An 18,060-nucleotide genomic window follows, 5' to 3' on the forward strand; every position below is an offset into this window, starting at 1 on the left:
GAGCCCAGCCATTTCATACCTGCGTGACAGGCAAGCGACTTTGCCTTTCTGGGCCACAGTTTCCACCTTTGTAAGATTCAGATCTTAGGAGTCTTCACCTCATCCGTTGTGCTGTTGTAAGATTGTTGTAAGGATTGAATGAGTCAGAACGTGTAAGAGCAGAGCCCGGCACAGAAGCTGTGCCACATGTTGATGAGCATTGTTATTATTCACGAGGAGTATTGCATTAGTTTTTTGGGCTGTAGCAAAGTGCCACGAAATCCGTGGCTTCAGACAGCACGTATTTGCTATCTTACAGTTCTGGAGGTCAAAAGTTGGACTCACTGAGCTAAACTCAAGGTGTCAGCCAGGTGGTGTTTCTTCTGGAAGCCTTTTCCACCCTAAGGGGGCACCCGGGCTCCTGGGCTTGTGCTCTGCCCCACCCCCCCAGCAGCAGGTTAGGTCCTGCTCCCACCACATCACTTTGATCTTCTGTCGTTCTCTCTCTCTCTCTGACTCTCTGTCCTGCCTCCCTCTTCCGCTGACACTGCACCCCTCCCCCCGTAATCCAGGATGCTCTCTCTATCGTAAAGATGGATGATTAACAACCTTAATTTCATATGCAACCTTAATTCCCTTTGTCATGCAGCCCAACATATTCGTGATTCCAGGGATGAGGGTGGGTATCTTTGGGGAGTGGAAGGGTCCTATTCTGCTTACCATGCACACTCACTCACTTGTCAACAATTATTTTTTTTTAAAGATTTTATTTATTTATTTGAGAGAGAGAGAATGAGAGACAGAGAGCACGAGAGGGAAGAGGGCAGAGGGAGAAGCAGACCCCCTGCTGAGCAGGGAGCCCGATGCGGGACTCAATCCCGGGACTCCAGGATCATGACCTGAGCCGAAGGCAGTCGCTTAACCAATTGAACCACCCAGGCGCCCATCAACAATTATTTATTCTCAGTATCCACTGTGCACAAGGTTTGGGGTCCCAGCAGTGACAGAACAGAGAAAAACTCCACCCTTGCACAACTTACATCCTAGCAGGGGGGACACAGACAGTAAATAAGATTTTTTTTTTTTTTTTAGACAAAATTCATAATGTTTTGAACAGTGATGGATTCATGCAGAAAAAGAGAGGAGGGGAGGGGACTGGTAGGAAGCAGATGCAATTTAGGTAGTGGGGGGTGGGGCAGTCAGGGCTGGCCTCACCAAGAAGATGAATTTGAGCAAAGAGGAAGGGAAGTCTGGGGAAGGGCATTCTAGGCAGAAGGAGCAGCACCCACAAAGGCAGGTCTGAGAAGCAGCAAAGGGGCCAGGTGGCTGGAGGGGAGGTAATGCGGGGGTGTGGGGGGAGAGGTGAGGCCGAGAGCTGATGATGGGGCTGGGTCCGATGGACCACTGTGAGGGCTATGGCTTTACTCAGGTGAGGTGGGAAAGGCAGGAGGAAGGACAGGATCCAGTTTGAGTTCTGTACAACTTTCCTGGGGCTGCTATAACAAAGAGCCACCGACTGGGTGTGTCTCGCAGCCCTGGAGGCCAGAAGTCTGAAAGCAAGGTGCAACAGGGCAGAGCTCTCTCTGAAGACTCTGGGGGAGAGTCCTTCCTTGCTCTTCAGCTCCTGGTGGCTCCTTCCCTTTCCTCCCCATGTCTCTGTGTCCTTTTCTGTCTTTTATAAGGACACTGTCATTGGATTTAGGGCTCCCCCCAATCCAGGGAGATCTCATCCCAGTTCTTAACTTGATTACATATGCAAAAACCCTCTTTCCAAATAAAGTCCCATTCTGAGGTTCTGGGTAGACATGAATGGGGGTGGGGGGCACAATTCAACCAACCACAAGTTCTAGCAAGGTCTGTCGCATGGAGAGTGCTCTGTAGGCAGATGCTGGGCACAGGGAGACCCATGGGAGGAGGTGGCTGTCGTAGTCCAGGAGAGAGGAGAGGCATGGCCCCTGTGAAGGGGAGGAGCTGGAGAGCAGCCCATTAGCGGCCCTGTCCTCACCCAGGCTGGGAGATGGCTTCTGTGTCCCTAGGCAGGAGGGCCAAAGGTCAGCAAAGGGCTTCTTCTGTCCCCTGCCATGCGGGAGGGGGTCTCACACTTACAGTGGGACAGATCAGCTGCTGCTTCTGCCAAAGGAATGCTCCTGGGACGAATCCACAGAGGCCAGGAGAAAGCCTGAGCAGTGTGTGTGTGTGTTTGTGTGCGTGTATTGTGGTAAAAAGCATATAACATAAAATTTATCATCTTAACCATTTTTAAGTATACATTACGGTAGCGTTAACTGCACTCACATTTTTGTGCAACAGATCTCCACAACGTGTTCATCCTGTAAAACTGAAACTCTATCCACTGAACATCACATTCCCCCTCCCCTTTCTACTTTCTACTTTCTACTTTCTCCCCCACCCACCATTCTACTTTCTGTCTTCAAAAGTCTGACTACCTTAGATACCTCACAGAAGAAGAATCAGACAGTATTTGTCTCCTGAGGGGCCTTTTAAAACAGGAGAACAGAGACTTCCAGAAACAGGAGGGCAGGTGTAGACAAAAGCTCTGTAGCAGTGCGTTTCAAACATTTTGACCTAGACCAGGCGTGGGGTAACTGTGACCCAATCCGTCTACCGCCTGTTTTTGTCCAGCCCAGGAGTTAAGAAATGGTTTCTACACATGCAGACAGAGGAAAAAATCAAAAGAAGAGTAATATTTCATGACACCTAAAAATGATAGGAGATTGAAAATTTCAGTGTCCACAAATAAAGTTTTATTGGCACACGGCCACTTCCATTCGGTTACATAATACATAATGTGGCTGCTTCCACACTACAAGGGCAGAGCTGACTATTTGCAACACAGACCATATGGCCAGAGCAGAAAATATTTACTGTCTGGCCCTTCGCAAAAAAATGTTTGCCTGTCCCCTGATCTAGACCCACAGGAAGAAATACAGTTCTGTTTTATCACTATGCAGGTGCGTGGACGTGGGTATACAGGCATACCTCGGAGATGTTGCGGGTTCCGTTCCAGACCACTGCAATAAAGCAAATACCGCAGTAAATCAATTGTTTGCTTTCCCAGTAAATGCAGAACTTATGTTTACACTATAGCCTATTACGTGTGTGATAGCATTATGTCTAAAACAACAACATACATACCTTAATTTTAAAATATTTTGTTACTAAAAAATGCTAAGCACCGTGTGAGCTTTCAGCAAGCCATAATCCCTTTGCTGGTGGAGAGTCCTGCCTTGATGCTCATGGCTGCTGACCAGGGTTTCTGTCCAAATTCAACGCTGTTACCACTATGTTGAGCTGTCGCTAGAAAAGGAAGTGTCTGGGGGACGGGAGGAGGGGAGGGAGATCCAGTGGCTTGTCACTGAATAGCACAAACCCTTGGTGCGTCCCCAGGCGTGTGCTGCTCAGCTTCAGGGGCATCAAAAGCACCCTAGAGGGCTCTTGCAGGTAATCGGCTTAAGCCACCCCCGGCAGGGAAGTTAGATAAGCAGCAGGTGGGCACCCCTGAAACAGGACCAGGAGCTCAGCTGACACCTCCACCAGGAGGAGTCGCAATTCTGTACACAAACCCGCTTTTGATTCTCCAGTATTTAAAGGACACTGATCCGGGGTGCCTGGGTGGCTCAGTCACTAAGCGTCTGCCTTCGGCTCAGGTCATGATCCCAGGGTCCTGGGATCGAGCCCCCCATCGGGCTCCCTGCTCTGCGGGAAGCCTGCTTCTCCCTCTCCCATTCCCCCTGCTGTGTTCCTTCTCTCACTGTGTTTCTCTCTGTCAAATAAATAAAATCTTAAACAAAAATAAAGGACACTGATCCTCAGGAAACCCAGAAAAATCCCCCCTCCCTACACCCTTTCTTTTCATGATATATTAAGTTTGTTGAGTGGTTAACATATGCACATAGTACAGAGGTAGTAACATCTGCCTCCTGTCCCTGTCCCACAGCCACCCCCAACGTGTGCCCAGAAGCAACCCCTGTCACCAGGTTCTTGGGTGTCCTTCCAGAGATCGCCTGTGCATGGGCTAAGCATATTTGTACGGTGAACACTTTTTATACAAATGGTAAAAATCCAACCGTAAACCAACCAGAACTCAGTCCTTGAGTAGTTGTCAGCAGCCCCCTGGTCTGATCTCTCCATCACCAGGGGGTAGTGTCAGGTTCTGGATTTTGTCAGAACTGGACCAGTCGAGGAAGCCGCTGGCGAATTCCCTTGCTGGCCTCCATGGAAAGGTGTGCAGGGATCAGCTCTAGCGGTGTCTGCTGTGACCGTGGGAGGGGACGTACGGGTGGGCGATACAGATTTTCTCCCTTGGCCTAGAAAGTGTTTCCCAAACTTCAGGCACTCAAACATCTTATTCATGATTTTGTCACATCTAAATACCACCTGTCCTGTTACTTGATTTTTTTTTAATTTACAGGCTTCTTTTGCCTTAAAATAAATTCATTTTAAAAGGGGAATTTATAGCACTGCCTTCGGTGGAGAGCCACCATTGTTTGCCATAAATGGATGGAGTTGGTAAAAATAAAGTCAACGAAAATGAAACAGTATTATTAAATCCTAGCCAAGACTCTGGACCTGACGCCTGCCTGTGCTCTCTTTGCTAAAAAGAGAGATTAGTGACTGTGAGAGATTTTCTCCTTGACCTAATAATAATTAGTACTTGTTTAATACTTGCTGTGCTTCAGGTACTACCTCATTAAATGCTCACAATTACTGTATAATATAGAAATTATTATCATGCCTATTTTACAGAGGAGGAAACAGGCACAAAGAGGGCCAATAACATGGTCAAGGTCATTCGGCTAATGAGTCGTGAAACCAGGATTTGGACCCAAGCAGTCTAGCTCCAGAGTCCAAGCTCTTCACCTCTGATCTAGGCTACCTGCGAGATACATTAAAAAGAGAATTAAAGGGGGCGCCTGGGTGGCTCAGTTGGTTAAGCGACTGCCTTCGGCTCAGGTCATGATCCTGGAGTCCCTGGATCGAGTCCCGCATCGGGCTCCCTGCTCGGCGGGGAGCCTGCTTCTCCCTCTGACCCTCCCCCCTCATGTGCTCTCTCTCTCTCATTCTCTCTGTCTCAAATAAATAAATAAAATCTTTAAAAAAAAAAAAAAGAGAATTAAAGGGATGCCTGGGTGGCTCGGTCGGTTTAGCGTCTGCCTTCAGCTCAGGTCAGGATCCCAGAGTCCTGGGATTGAGTCCTGCTTCTCCCTCTGCCTGCCACTCCCCCTGCTTGTGCTGTCTCTCTTTCTCCCTCTCTGACAAACAGATAAAATAATGAAAAAAAAAATTTTAAATAAAAGAGAATTTAAAAAGTCATTTAAATTATCTTTGTCCCACTACTCGGGGTTTCTATCACACTCTGGGACCCCTGAGCCCGCAGAAGAAGCAAAACTAGACGTAAGACCTAAGTCTGGGTTCTAATCCCGTCTCTCACAAATTCGTATATGACTCTGGGCCTTCAGTCACTGATCCTCAATCTCCCGCTCTGTAAAGTACAGAAGTTGGCCTATATTTGAGGTTCTGGTTAGCAGGAACCATCCCTTATCCCACAGGACCCATGGCATCTGGCCCACATTATCAGAGTGCATTCAGCTGCAAGCAGCAGAGAACTTGGTGTTCCAACTTCCCTCTAACTTTCATCCTGATTCTTGTCACCTCACAGTCACAACATGGCTGCTTTACCTCCAGCCCTTACCTCCACATTCCAGACAGGCAGAAGAAGGGAGAATCAAGAAGGAACAATGCTATGATTCGGAAAGCTAAAGTTTTCAGATTTTGTTTAATGGGCTGGTTTTGTGTCCTATGACTACTCTTGGCTGCAGGGAAGACTAGAGAAGTGACGATTTTTACCTAGGTGCATTGCTATTCCAAGTCGCCTCTCTTTCTCTCTCTTTTTTTTTTAAACTAGGCTCCACACCCAGCGTGGAGCCCAATGCAGGGCTTGAACTCACGACCCTGAAATCAAAACCTGAGCTGAGATCAGGAGTCAGCCACTTAACCAACTGAGCCACCCAGGCACCCCAGCTTCTCTTAACAAGAATGGGGAGGAAATGGATATTACGTAGGCGACCATCAGGCAACTAGAAATGCTTGAAGAAGGAAAGAAAGGCGGGAAAGAGGAGTGGGCTCATCCCTCAGACCCCTACCAGCTCTCTAGGACTGTGACCAAAGAATGTTGGTCCTCCCCGCTTTTACGGAGCTCAGTGCCCAAGAGCACGAATATTATGCTTTTCCATAAAAGGGCTTTTCTGTGAACTCCTACACGTCGAGGCCACTTTTGTTTTTACTGGCAACCTTATTCCAGGGGAATGAAAGTTCACCACGGTGCAGATGTATATTTCAGTACGACGGGAGGCACACGCAGGGAACCCATGGAAAGGGAACTCTGAAAAGGGGGAAGGCAAACGTTCCGCCTGGGAAGGTCACATACAAGTCTCGGGAAGAATGCATGTGTCAGGTGCCTTCCAGCTGTAGTCAAGGATAGGATGTGGCCTTGGGGCCAGTGTTACTTCTCCCCAGCTGCCCACGGCCATGCGTGTGGACCACATTTTTTTTCATGTGGCCGGCCAACACCCTTCCTACAGTGCTGCGTTCACAAGGCAGCATTTCTCCTTTCATTTATGACCTAGTCCGACTTAGCATTTTCCCATCTCTTTCTAACTGGGTGGCCTTGGACAAGTTTCTTCATCTCTCTGTTCCACAGTGTTCTCCTCTGTTTACTGTGCTGAGGATGATACTCTCTTCACTGAATTATGAGAGTTACTATCTATAGGAAGCTCACCAAGACTTTCCTGGCACATAACAAGCTCTTAGTTAATGTTATGGTGTCAGCATGATTCTCATCTTTCTCTTACATGAGTAAGTCAACGGAAGTTGATACCTGCCTTATCAATGTTGGGCAGTTCTTGAGTGATTGTCTCATTTTTGCAATGGGCAGGAGGAATAATTCAATGTTAGGCGGTTTTTGGATTCCAGCAAATTTGTCCAGAGACCAAACTGTGTATTTGGAGAGAGAGGTATTCATGGGGCCTGTTGGTGGAGAACAGAGCTGGGTGCTGTGTCTGAACGTAGTTCTTCCCACCAGGGCTCTGCTTTTGGTTTTATACAACTCCGGGGGGCACCCTTCACATCAGAGTCATCGTGGACTTATGTCGTCATCAGGACCATTGTCAATAGATGCCACTAAAATGTCTTGAGAATGTGAAGGGCCTTCTTCAAAGGGGGCTGCTTTCCGTATGCTCACATCCACACTTCTGTGAGCCATGGACCCTCATGAACACTTCTTATATTCATTCAGTCAGTCAGCAAATATTTGTTGACGCCTACTGTGTCCTGGGCATGGTTCCAGGCACTCGAGATGCAGCAGGGAACAAAAGAGACAAAAAAAATCTATTTTTGTGATGGGAAAGATAGACAAAACCAAGATAAGTAATAGAATGAATAAGTAAGTGCCTTATCTGGTAGGGTGATAAATGCTGTCCATATATGAAGAACAAGGTAGAGTGGTCAGGGGGATCCAAGGTGTGACCGTGGGAACCTGTCGTGCCGTTCCATTGTGGTAGTCGGGCCAGGTCTCGCCAAGAAGCCGCGGCTGAGCAGTTGGTTCATTCACCCATCGAATGTTTGTAGAACTCTATTACATCAGCTCTTTCATCTCTTCACTCAACAAATATGTATTGAGGGCATGCTAGGTACCAGACCCCATGCCAGCCACTTAACTAAACATTCTCCCATTTCATCTCATGAAAATCCTGTGAGGGAAGGACTGATAATTCTCCCACTATGTAAACGAGCAGATGGAGCTGCAGAGAGGAAAAGTGACCTGCCCAAAGTCACACGACCAGGAGTGGAAGAGCCAGGTCTGAGAAGCTCCCAAGGACACACTTCCTACCACTTCGATGTGCTAAACAGATAATCACACTAAAGCCATTGCAGTTGTGATCATGGCTATGAAGGAAGAGTACAGGGAGTTTTGAGGAACTCTAACTGGACTTGGAGAAAGACCAAGTAAAATAACAGCCCCTGCGTATGAATTGGCTAGTGCTGTGTAACAAACCACCCCAAGACGTAGTGGCTTACGACAGCCACAGTGTATTATCTCTCGCAATTACTTGGGTTGGCCGGGCTGAGCAGAGTTGGGTTTTTTTGCCCTTCTTGGTGATGCCTGGGGTCGCTCATGCAGTTGCGCTCGGCTGAGATGTCCAGGAAGGGTGTACTCACTCATCTGGCAGTTGGGGCTAAGGCTGGGTGCCTTGATTCTCCTCCATGCGGCCTCTCTTCCTCCAGTGTCTTGCCAGCTTCCTTACAGCATGGTGGCTGGGTGCCAAGAAAATGAAGGTGGAAACCGCCAGCTCTCTTAAGGCCTGGGCTTGGAAGTTCCAGAACATCACTTCTGCCATATGTGATCATTGTTCACAGTAGGTCACAAGGCCAGGCCACGTTCAAGGAGAAGGGAAAAAGACCCCACCACCAGCTGAGAAGAACGGCATCTGCATACAGGGACCAGAGGAATTCTTGGCAGCCTATTACATTTGGTCTTAAACACTTCTTGTGAGTTTGCAGAGTGGCCTGAAGACAGTGTTCCTAAGGATTTGTCACCGGAAGGAACTTTTGCCTGGACCACCCTGTCCTTTGCCTCGACATCTACATAAGCAGTGGAATCACTGTAAAACCAAGAGAACTTTTCTCATGAAATTGGCAGGGCCCTGTCTCTGAGAGTTTTATTTGGCATCCATGGTATATGAGGGTTTGGGAAGAGTGTCCGGGTACATGCTCAGCTGCTTTAACAGTGGTTCAATGGGACCACAGTTTATTTCTCTCTGACGTGACAGTCTGGATGGAAGCAGCTCTGCAGAGTTAGGAAGCTCAGCAGCCCTCCTCCCTTTCGTAGTTCCATGGTGCTGAAGGTTACTGCCCTTATCCTAGTGACCTAGGATGGCTCACACCAAGCCTAAGCCAGCCAGAGGGGAGGGGGAGGAGGTGGAAGGCAAAGACCACCCTCTCTTTAAGGGCGTAACCCAGATATGGCACCCCACACATCTACTCATGTGACATTAGCCAGATCTTAGACACTTGGCCAACCTAGCTGCAAGAGAAGTTGGGAGATGTAGTATTTATTTGGGATGGCCATGGGCCCAGCTAAAACTTGCAAGCTTTGTTATAATGAGAGAAGGAAAGAACAGGGGTGCCTGGGTGGCTCAGTTGTTAAAGGTCTGCCTTCGGCTCAGGACAGGATCTCGGGGTCCTGGGATCAAGTCCCGCATCAGGCTCAGCAGAAAGTCTGCTTCTGCTTCTGCCTCTGCCTCTCCCCCCATGTGTGTGAGCTGTCTCTCTCTCTCTCTCAAATAAATAAATAAAATCCTTTAAGAAAATGAAGGGAAGAACAAACACTGGGGGTAGTCCTCTGGCTCAACCACCCATGGCTGTCTGTAGGAACCAGCGTGCAGATATGCCCGAGGATGAGTGGTGAGGTTTCTCATCATCTGCACACAGAACAGTTGGCCATGGGCTGCCCACCAGAATTGCCAGCCCTGTCTGGGTACAAATGTCCAGTGTGTGGGCTTTGACAAGGGTTTGTGTTAGGGATGGATGAGATCCAAGTCCTCCCAGCCAAGTGCAGAATAAGTGCTGAGCTGCCTTTTCTGGACCAGTCCCTCATCTGCTCAGAACGCGTCATTAAGTGGCTGCAACCACAAACAGCCTGGCACAGGGCCAGCTCTGGGCTCGGTTTGTCACTATAAAATGTGCCACCACTTAAGAGCTGACTGTTAAGGTGAGTTCAAGAGTTCAGCAGCTTGGGATGCTCCCAGGGCAGGTTCCAGCAGGTCTGAGCTGCGTCCGGGAGAAATGGAAGCCGCACAACTCTTGTCGGAGCTGGCTTGCCAGTTACCAGCTGTGCAACCTTAAACATGTTACTTAACTTCTCTGAGCTTCAGATCCCTTATTTTTAAGAGGTCAGGATTAGGGATGGTGTCTGTCTCCCCCAGGTTATTATGAAGACAAAACTAAAATAAACTGGGGCAGCTTGTTCGTTTTTTGAAGTTTATTTTGAGTGTTTGTCAAACAAGACGATTTTTCTCTTTTCAAAGCTTAAATGCTACATTTTATTTCATTGAATATCCACTTAGACTGTAAAAGCCTTAAAGGCAGGGACCATCCTATTCCCCATTGTGACCCCAGTGAGTAACTATAAAGCATGCATGCGTGAGTGAGTGAGTAAGTGAGTGAGTGAGTGAATGAATGAACGAATGAATGAATGATATGAATCTCCTAGGCAAGGGGCAGCAAATGCCAGTGTCTACAGGAACAGGGCATGTCACACAGTGAGGAACATGGGCTGAGCCAAAGAAATATTGGGTAATAAGCCCCTACTGTATTTTTCTTTTCTTACTTTTCTTAGAGACACAGATACTGTGTCAATGTCCTATTGGTACCATAGCAAATTGCCACAGACTTAGTAGCTTTCACAACAAAATTCATTATCTTCTGGTATTGGAGGTCAGAATTCTAAACTCAAGGTGTCAGCAGGGCTGCGTTCCTTCTGGAGGTTCCAGGGAAGAATCTGTCTCGTGGCCTTTTCCAGCTTCCAGAGGCTGCCCGCATCCCTTGGCTCACGGCCCCTTCTTCCATCTCTAAAGCCCATCACTGCAACCTCTGCTTCCTCGGTCACATCTCCTCTCTGATGCTGACCTGCCCGTCTCCCTCTTGTTAAGACCTCTGTGCTAACACTGGGCTCACTTGGATAATCCAGGACTATCTCCCCATCTCAAGATCCTTAATTTAATCATCTCTGAGATGTCACTTTTGCCATGTAAAGTAACATGCAGTTCTAGGGATTCAGATATAGACATTTTGGGGGCCATTATTCAGCCAACCACAGAGATACAGAAGCATTTTTTTTAACTGTAAGAAAGATATCAGGCCAAGGATGATGGATTTATTCTCAGTGGGGGGAGACAATAAGGAGGGGAGGGGAGCATGGAGAGCACATGCCCCCTAAAAGGGGCATCCACTACTCACCCCGAGCATATGATTGTAGGTGAGAGAGCAAGTCAAATTTTCCAGAGCATCCCTCACTTTTTTGTTCAAATAAAAGCCCCAGACCTGGATTCTTATGTGAAATTATTAAATCTTACCAGTTTTTTTTTAAAGATTTTATTTATTTGAGAGAGAGTGCATGCACGCCAGCAGGGGGGAGGAGCAGAGGGAGAGGGACAAGCAGACTCCAAGCTGAGCTCAGAGCCCGACACAGGACTTGATCCCACGACCCTGAGATTACGACCTGAGCCGAAACTAGGAGTCGGACACTTTGACCGACTGAGCCACCCAGGCGCCCTAAATTTTATCAGTTTTAAAAATATTATGCTGCTGGAGGATTCTGAATTACTGTACGTGTTTCACCCCATTCTTTCCCAGCAAAAGAGAAAGAATGGAAGTGATAGTAATAAGAATAATGACACTATCGAAGGATGGCATCGGTCCCGACATTGCTGAGGATCAGATGCGTTTTTGAGCATATGCGTATTAACTCATTTGATTCTCACAATGCCCCTGTGAGGTAGATGCTATTTTAATACCCATTTTACAGATGGAGAGAGTAAGGCACAGAGAGGTTAACTAACTTGCATGAGGTCACATAGCCAATAAGTAGCAGATTTAATCTCTGCCCATCAGAATCTATTTATTCTTTTTTTAAAACTCTTTCAGGGCACCTGGCTGGCTCAGTTGGGACAGCATACAACTGTGGATCTCAGGGTTGTGAGTTCAAACCCCACATTGGGCATAGAGATTACTTAAAAATAAAATCTTTAAAAATAAATAAGTTTAGACTTACATAACAATTGCCAAGATAGTACAGAGAGTTCCCAGCTTCCCCTACAACTTACAAAATCGCTGTGCGGTGGTCAAAACCAGGAAGCTGACCGTAGCTCTGTGCTTTAACTGAATGATGGACTTATCCAAAGACCACCGGTCTTTCTACAAACATCCATTTTCTGTTCCCAGGGTCCAAGCCAGGATCCCACGTTGGGTTTAGTGGTTGTGACTCTTCTGTGACAGCCCCTCCGTCTTTCATGACCTCGACCCCTTGTTGAACACTAGTTGGGTGTTTTGTTGAATGTCCCTGGGTTTAGGTCTGTCTGGTGTTTTCTCATAATTAGATCGAGGTTGTGCGTTTGGGGTTAGCAGACCACGCAGGCAATGTGTACCCTCCGTGCATCTTATCAGGGCTACGTGATGTCAGACTGTCTTATTACTAGCAGGGCTGACCTTGATCAACAGAGTCCCCACCCTGCAACCCCTTGGTTTAAATGCTTTCCTCGTGTAAAAAGAGGGGAAAAGATAAAAACACAGAATGTTCCGCAGACCACACTGGCAGGGTTTCATCCACCCCTTGGGCTGACCTCAGCCATAGGATGTGCTCTGGAAATGTGAGCACCCCACCGAGTTTGAAGACAGGCTCAAAAGCACCCACTGGTGATGGTGGGAGTGGGGAAGAGTGACACCCAAATTCTGGGCCTTTGGAAACACTTTCAGCTACAGAGATTGGAAGAGCTGGCCGGAGAAGGGGAAATAAATCCAGCAGAGATGAAAGCCGAGGTCCGCAGCTGCTGGGTCCATCAACTCTTTAAAAGCAACGTGAGGTTTTAGGGCAAGGAGTGAATTATGGCCGTTAGGACCAAGGACAAGACGGCTTTGATCTGAACGTGGGAGATATCTTAAGGGAAGCTGTGGCCTTTGCGTGCGTCATTCCCACATCCTCCTGGGGTATTTCAGATGGGCCGCTTGGAATTTACAGGTCTGTGGAAAGAGCCTCACTGCTAATGGTAAACACTTGGAACGGGCAGCTTGGTGAGTAGAGGGGCAGAGTTGACATTCAGAGGGAATGAGCCCGGTACCCCTGCAAAGGTACCTGAGAATAATGTACCATTTTACGAGGCTCTTTGCCCATCAGTCGGACAGATGGAGGATTTGTATCTTATGAGGCACTCGAGGATTGCCGTGGGAGGTCATTCCAGTGAGCACTTGACCTCTCTATTTGAAAAAAGTATCAATTTGGAGAAGGTAACTTTAGAGCCCATACCGTAGCTTTTTAGGGCCACCCTGTCACAAACCAGATGTTGGCTTCTGCTAGCCCCAGGGCAGGGCCCTAGCCTGCAGCCGACTTCCCCTCGTTACTGAGCCCTGGCTGCTGGGCAGCTAGGCAACCATCTGCCACTGGGGAATCAGACCCCCATGCAACCAGGCCAGCATTTGGGGTGCATTGGGAGTGAATAGGGGGAGGAGAGGCATTTTCCGCTAGGCTAAGTCGAACACCTGCTGAAACTATTAGTAAACCCTCTGGTGGGGTGGGAATTCCCCAGCAGGATGGAGGGGGGAGAACACTGAGGTGAAAACCAACAGACCCCAGAGTCAGACAGCCCCAGGTTCGAATCCCAGCTGTGCCATTTGCAGTCTCAGAGTTGTAAGCAGCAAGTTGCTTAACCTCTGTCTATGAGCTTCAGTCTTTCACATCTTGCAAATCTTTGCTCACATAAAGAGCCTTCTGTGACCACCCGCCAGTACCCGAGTTCCGTAGGTCCAACCGGTTTTACATGTTTATTCATTTTCAGCCCCTCCCCGCTAGGATGTGGGCTCCACGGAGGCGGTGTTTACCTTCTCTTGTCCATGGCTCTGTCCTTAGTGCTTAGGACAGACTGGCATATAGTAGGTGCTCAGTAAACAGAATGATTGATAAGGGATCACAGTAGAGCCTACTTGGTTCTGTTCTCCTTGTTGGGTGGGGGATAAACTAGGATAACCAGGGGAAGGGACTTAGCGGAGTTCCTGACACAGTATGGGCTCGATAATCAGAAACGATTATCCAGGGGCGCCTGGGGGGCTCAGTCATTAAGCGTCTGCCTTCGGCTCAGGTCACGATCCCAGGGTCCTGGGATCGAGCCCCGCATCGGGCTCCCTGCTCAGCGGGAAGCCTGCTTCTCCCTCTCCACTCCCCCTGCTTGTGTTCCCTCTCTTGCTGTCTGTCTCTGTCAAATAAATAAAATCTTTAAGAAAAAAAAAAAAAAAGAAACGATTATCCAGGTCAGTTCATTTGCTCTGTTAATGTATTCATTCAATATGTAGTTATTGAATGTCTGTTAGATGCCAGGTCCTGTGCTAGAAGCTGGAAATAGTGCCCAAGAACAAGACAGACATTCTTTTTGTTTGTTTTGTCCAAAAATTTTTTTCAGAGAGCCGCGACATGCTTACTCTTCTAGAAACCAGGCACAAAGCAGCCAACAGAGTCCCAGCTCTCGTGAGCTGACGTCCTAGTGGGAATGAGATGAGCAGTAGATATGTTTCTAAATACATAGAGTGGCTTCAGGGGTGTGAATTCCAGCAGCACGAAACAACCACACCCGAGCGATGTGTAAGGTGCGGCCGGAGTGAGGGGACGCTGGGGAGTGGGCATGCTCCGGGGTGGCCGGGAAAGGTCACAGCCGAGCAGAGTCCTGGCTGACAAGAGGTAGCCCGCTGTGGGAGGGGTCAGGGCTTCCAGCTGTGGTGCCCAGTCTGACCGCATCAGCATCGCCGGGGAGAGTGTTAGACGTTCAGGTCTCACCCAGAACCTGCAGAATCTGCTTTCTAATGGGATCCCCAGGTAGTTGTATACACATTCGTGTTAGAGACACGCTGGGCTCTGAGCAGGTATTACAGGCAGAGGGACAAGTAAACGCAGACGTCCTAAAATGATGTCCCAGTGGCCAGGTGGCTGGAAGGAGGCAAAGGGGGGGTGGCGGTGTTGATTTGCTAGGGTTGCTGTAACAGAAACACCATAAACTGGGTGGTTGAAAACGACAGGACAGTATTCTCTTTACAGTTCTGGAAGTCCGAAGTCCAGACTCCAGCTCGCACCAGGCTTGGTTCCTTCTGGAGGCTCAGGGAGAGAATCAGTTCGTTGCCTCTCTCCCAGCTCCCGGTGGTTGCCGGCAGTCCTTGGCTTGGAGGCCCATCGCTGCCCCCATCTTTACCTGGTGCTCCTCCCTCTGTGTCTGCCTCCAAACTTTTCTCTTTGTAAGAGGACACCTGTCCCTGGATGAGGCCCCACCCTGATCCAGCATGACCTCATCTTAACTTGATGCCATCTGCAAAGACCCTGTTTCCAAATAAGTCACATTCAAAGGTACTGGGGCGAGGGCTTGAATATATCTTTTGTGGGGGATACAAATCAACCCATCATAGGGCTGAAAGATGGGGCTCAGTGAGGTCAGAGAAGAGGCAGGTCACAGCAGGCCTGTGGACCCTGTGAAGGGAAACCAAGGACGCTGTGACAGAGCTGGAAAAGAGCTCTGGGAGACTGTGAGGATAGCGGATTGAGCCAGGGTCAGGGCAGATGAAGGAAAATCAGTGAGGAAGCTAGGCAGTCCCCAGGTAAAGAAATGGTAGAGGCATGGAGGTGGTGGAGGTAGAGAAAGGGGGACAGACTTACAGGGTTTTCAGAGGCCCTATGCACAGAAATCAGTGACAGTATTTGGATGGGTCAGAGGAGGAGGGGCACCGAGGATGATGATTCAGTCATCCATCTATTCTTGAGCAGACTTTTTTTTGCATATCTGGGCAGTGAAAACTGGGTGTGTTATCTCTTTGAGGAGGAGGGCAGTCATGAAAAGGCCTGGTGCTCTCATGGTGGCCAAGTGGCCGCAGTACCTCCTGCCTCTTTACCATGAGGCACATGGCAATGTCCTCTCATTCGGGTCTGCTTAGTTGAGATGCACACCCCTTAAGCAGTCTTTGTCATCAGGGGAGCATGATGCACTGATTGGTCCAGGCTGCCTCACATACTCCATCCCTGCCAAATTTCCATCAGGGCAGTAAGGTACGTCTAACCTCAGTGCCTTCCCTGGCACTAGATCAGTGAAAATCTCTCTCCATCAGGTGTAACTTGCCTCAGAAGCGCTGATCTTTATGGTTTACCACTCCGGACAATCCCTCCAGAGAAGATCCTTGGCAGTAAGAATAGTGCCCTTGGTCTTGGGATCCACTGTGACCCTCTGATCTGTTTCCGCCCCACTGAGCAAAGTCACACGGTCGGTCCTTCCCCATGTTGTATCAGATTATGTCACTCCTCTGCTGAAAACTCTCCATGTGAGGCTTCCCACTGCAGTCAGAAATAATGCCAGTGCCTCCCGGTGACCTCCCCGCAACCAAGCCCCGCATGATTCGGCCCTGAAGACCTCTCTGACCTCGTGACACATACTGCACCCCCATCTCTCCATTTCACGCACACCGGCCTTCTTTGCATTCCTCACACCTCGGGGCCTTTGCATTTTGCTGTTGCCCCCAACCTGCTCTTTCCCCAGATCCTCTCTGTGGCTGGCTCCTTCCCGTCCATTTAGCTTCTGCTCGGTTGCCACCTCCTCTAAGAAGCCCTCCAAATCTATCAATCCTCTGCATAACTGCCACGAACAAATAGCGACGTTTAGTCTAGAGTGTGCTCACAATTGCCACTTGCCTTTTCCCAGCTGGCACTGCGAGTTGGCTCTCTTTCCAGCCCGGCCCATGTGGATCCACATGTGGTCGCCTTTCCTCTGCGTATTGTTGCCCTTCTCGGCCCTCCTCCCCATCTCTGCCCGACATCACTCCTGCTCAGGCGGCAGGGATGCAGTGACAGGGCAGCCTGTCTGAAATGGCATTCTCAGGAATGCGGGTTGTTTTATTGCCAGTTAAATACGCTTTACGCTACCTGTGAATGAGGCCATTGTGACATTTAGCAACTGATTTGATTAAACACAGATGTGGGCTGGACTCCACGTGCAGCCAAGATGCAAGAGGACAGGCTCCGGGTGCGCATTTGGATTTTTTTTTTTTTTAAGATTTTATTTATTTATTTGAGAGAGAGAGACACAGAGAGAGAGAGGGAACACAAGCAGGGGGAGTGGGAGAGGGAGAAGCAGGCTTCCCACCGAGCAGGGAGCCCGATGCGGGGCTCGATCCCAGGGCCCTGGGATCACGACCTGAGCCGAAGGCAGATGCTTAACGACTGAGCCACCCAGGTGCCCCGCATTTGGATTTTTTTAAGATGGCAAAATAGACTAGATGACTCAGTGCCAGCAAAACGGATATGGATGCCTCCCTCCCTGGCGTGTGGACCATGCATCCCTGTTGGTCTTAGAGCTGAAAGCTCAATCTACATCTCCCCAAATCCTTTGTTTTCATCTGGAATCTTCTGTTTGGCCTTACCCAAATTGTTGTTGTGTGTTTTTTAACCTTCCTCGGGTGTTTTTATTCTCACAAATATTTTTTTTAAATGGTGTATTGATGGAATACTAGCTAGCATTGTTGACATCTTGATGGTGATTATTAACACACAAAGAATAATGATCCCAGCTACCATTTATGGAACATCTACTCTGTAAATGGGCTCTGCCTTGTATATGCCGTATCTTACAGAATCCTCATAATAAACCAAATAAACTGTTTAGTTCCATTTTCCAGCTGGGGAAACTGAAGCTTAGCACTTTCAACCAGTGTCTCTAGTCACAGGGCAAATAATCAATTATGCATGGATTCTCTGTTGTCTACCCCCCCCACCCCCCACCCCCAGGCCCCATGATCCAAGACAGGACCTAGCTCTTTCTCAAAACAGAAATCATAGCACACACTAGGCAGTCACAGGGCAGGACCAGAGCTTGCCAGGTCAAGCCAGGGCTTTGCCTTCATCACTTGGTATTCTGGGCAAAGAAAAGAAGCAGAGCCATCAACCTGGGGAGACCTGTGATTTGTCCCTTTCTGGACCCTGGGCCACGGGTGGGGTACTTGACTGGGTCGGGCTCATTTCTCTCTACCTACTCGTGGCTTTTCCATTTTACGCATTATGTGCAGATAACTTTTTATATCAACCCCCGGTTACACACCCAGGTCTTTTCACTTGCTGTCCTGGTGTGTTTTCGACAATTTTAAACACTGGCATCAGTAAGATGAACAAGTACTTGTTTTTGAGTTCACCGTGGACCCGGAACAGTAGGTCCCTTGGCTGTAGGGAAAGAAGTCGTAAAGTGGATTCCAAAGCAAGAAACATCGATTAGG

At 48.6% G+C, this 18,060-nt stretch overlaps 1 protein-coding gene across 1 annotated transcript in view; it reads left to right on the forward strand.

The window, feature by feature from the left end:
- Positions 1-1,375: 1,375 nt before the first annotated feature.
- The window catches only part of LOC118011063 (eyes absent homolog 2), a 131,945-nt gene continuing 115,260 nt past the window's right edge, over positions 1,376-18,060 (forward strand). Inside the window, exon 1 of the mRNA XM_035005634.1 lies at positions 1,376-1,408. Within this exon, the coding sequence (XP_034861525.1) occupies positions 1,376-1,408 (33 nt within the window). The remainder of the gene's footprint in view (positions 1,409-18,060) is intronic.

Source organism: Mirounga leonina, unplaced genomic scaffold (genome assembly GCF_011800145.1).
Source record: "Mirounga leonina isolate KUSES-001 unplaced genomic scaffold, KU_Mleo_1.0 Mir_150, whole genome shotgun sequence".
NCBI lineage: Eukaryota > Metazoa > Chordata > Mammalia > Carnivora > Phocidae > Mirounga > Mirounga leonina.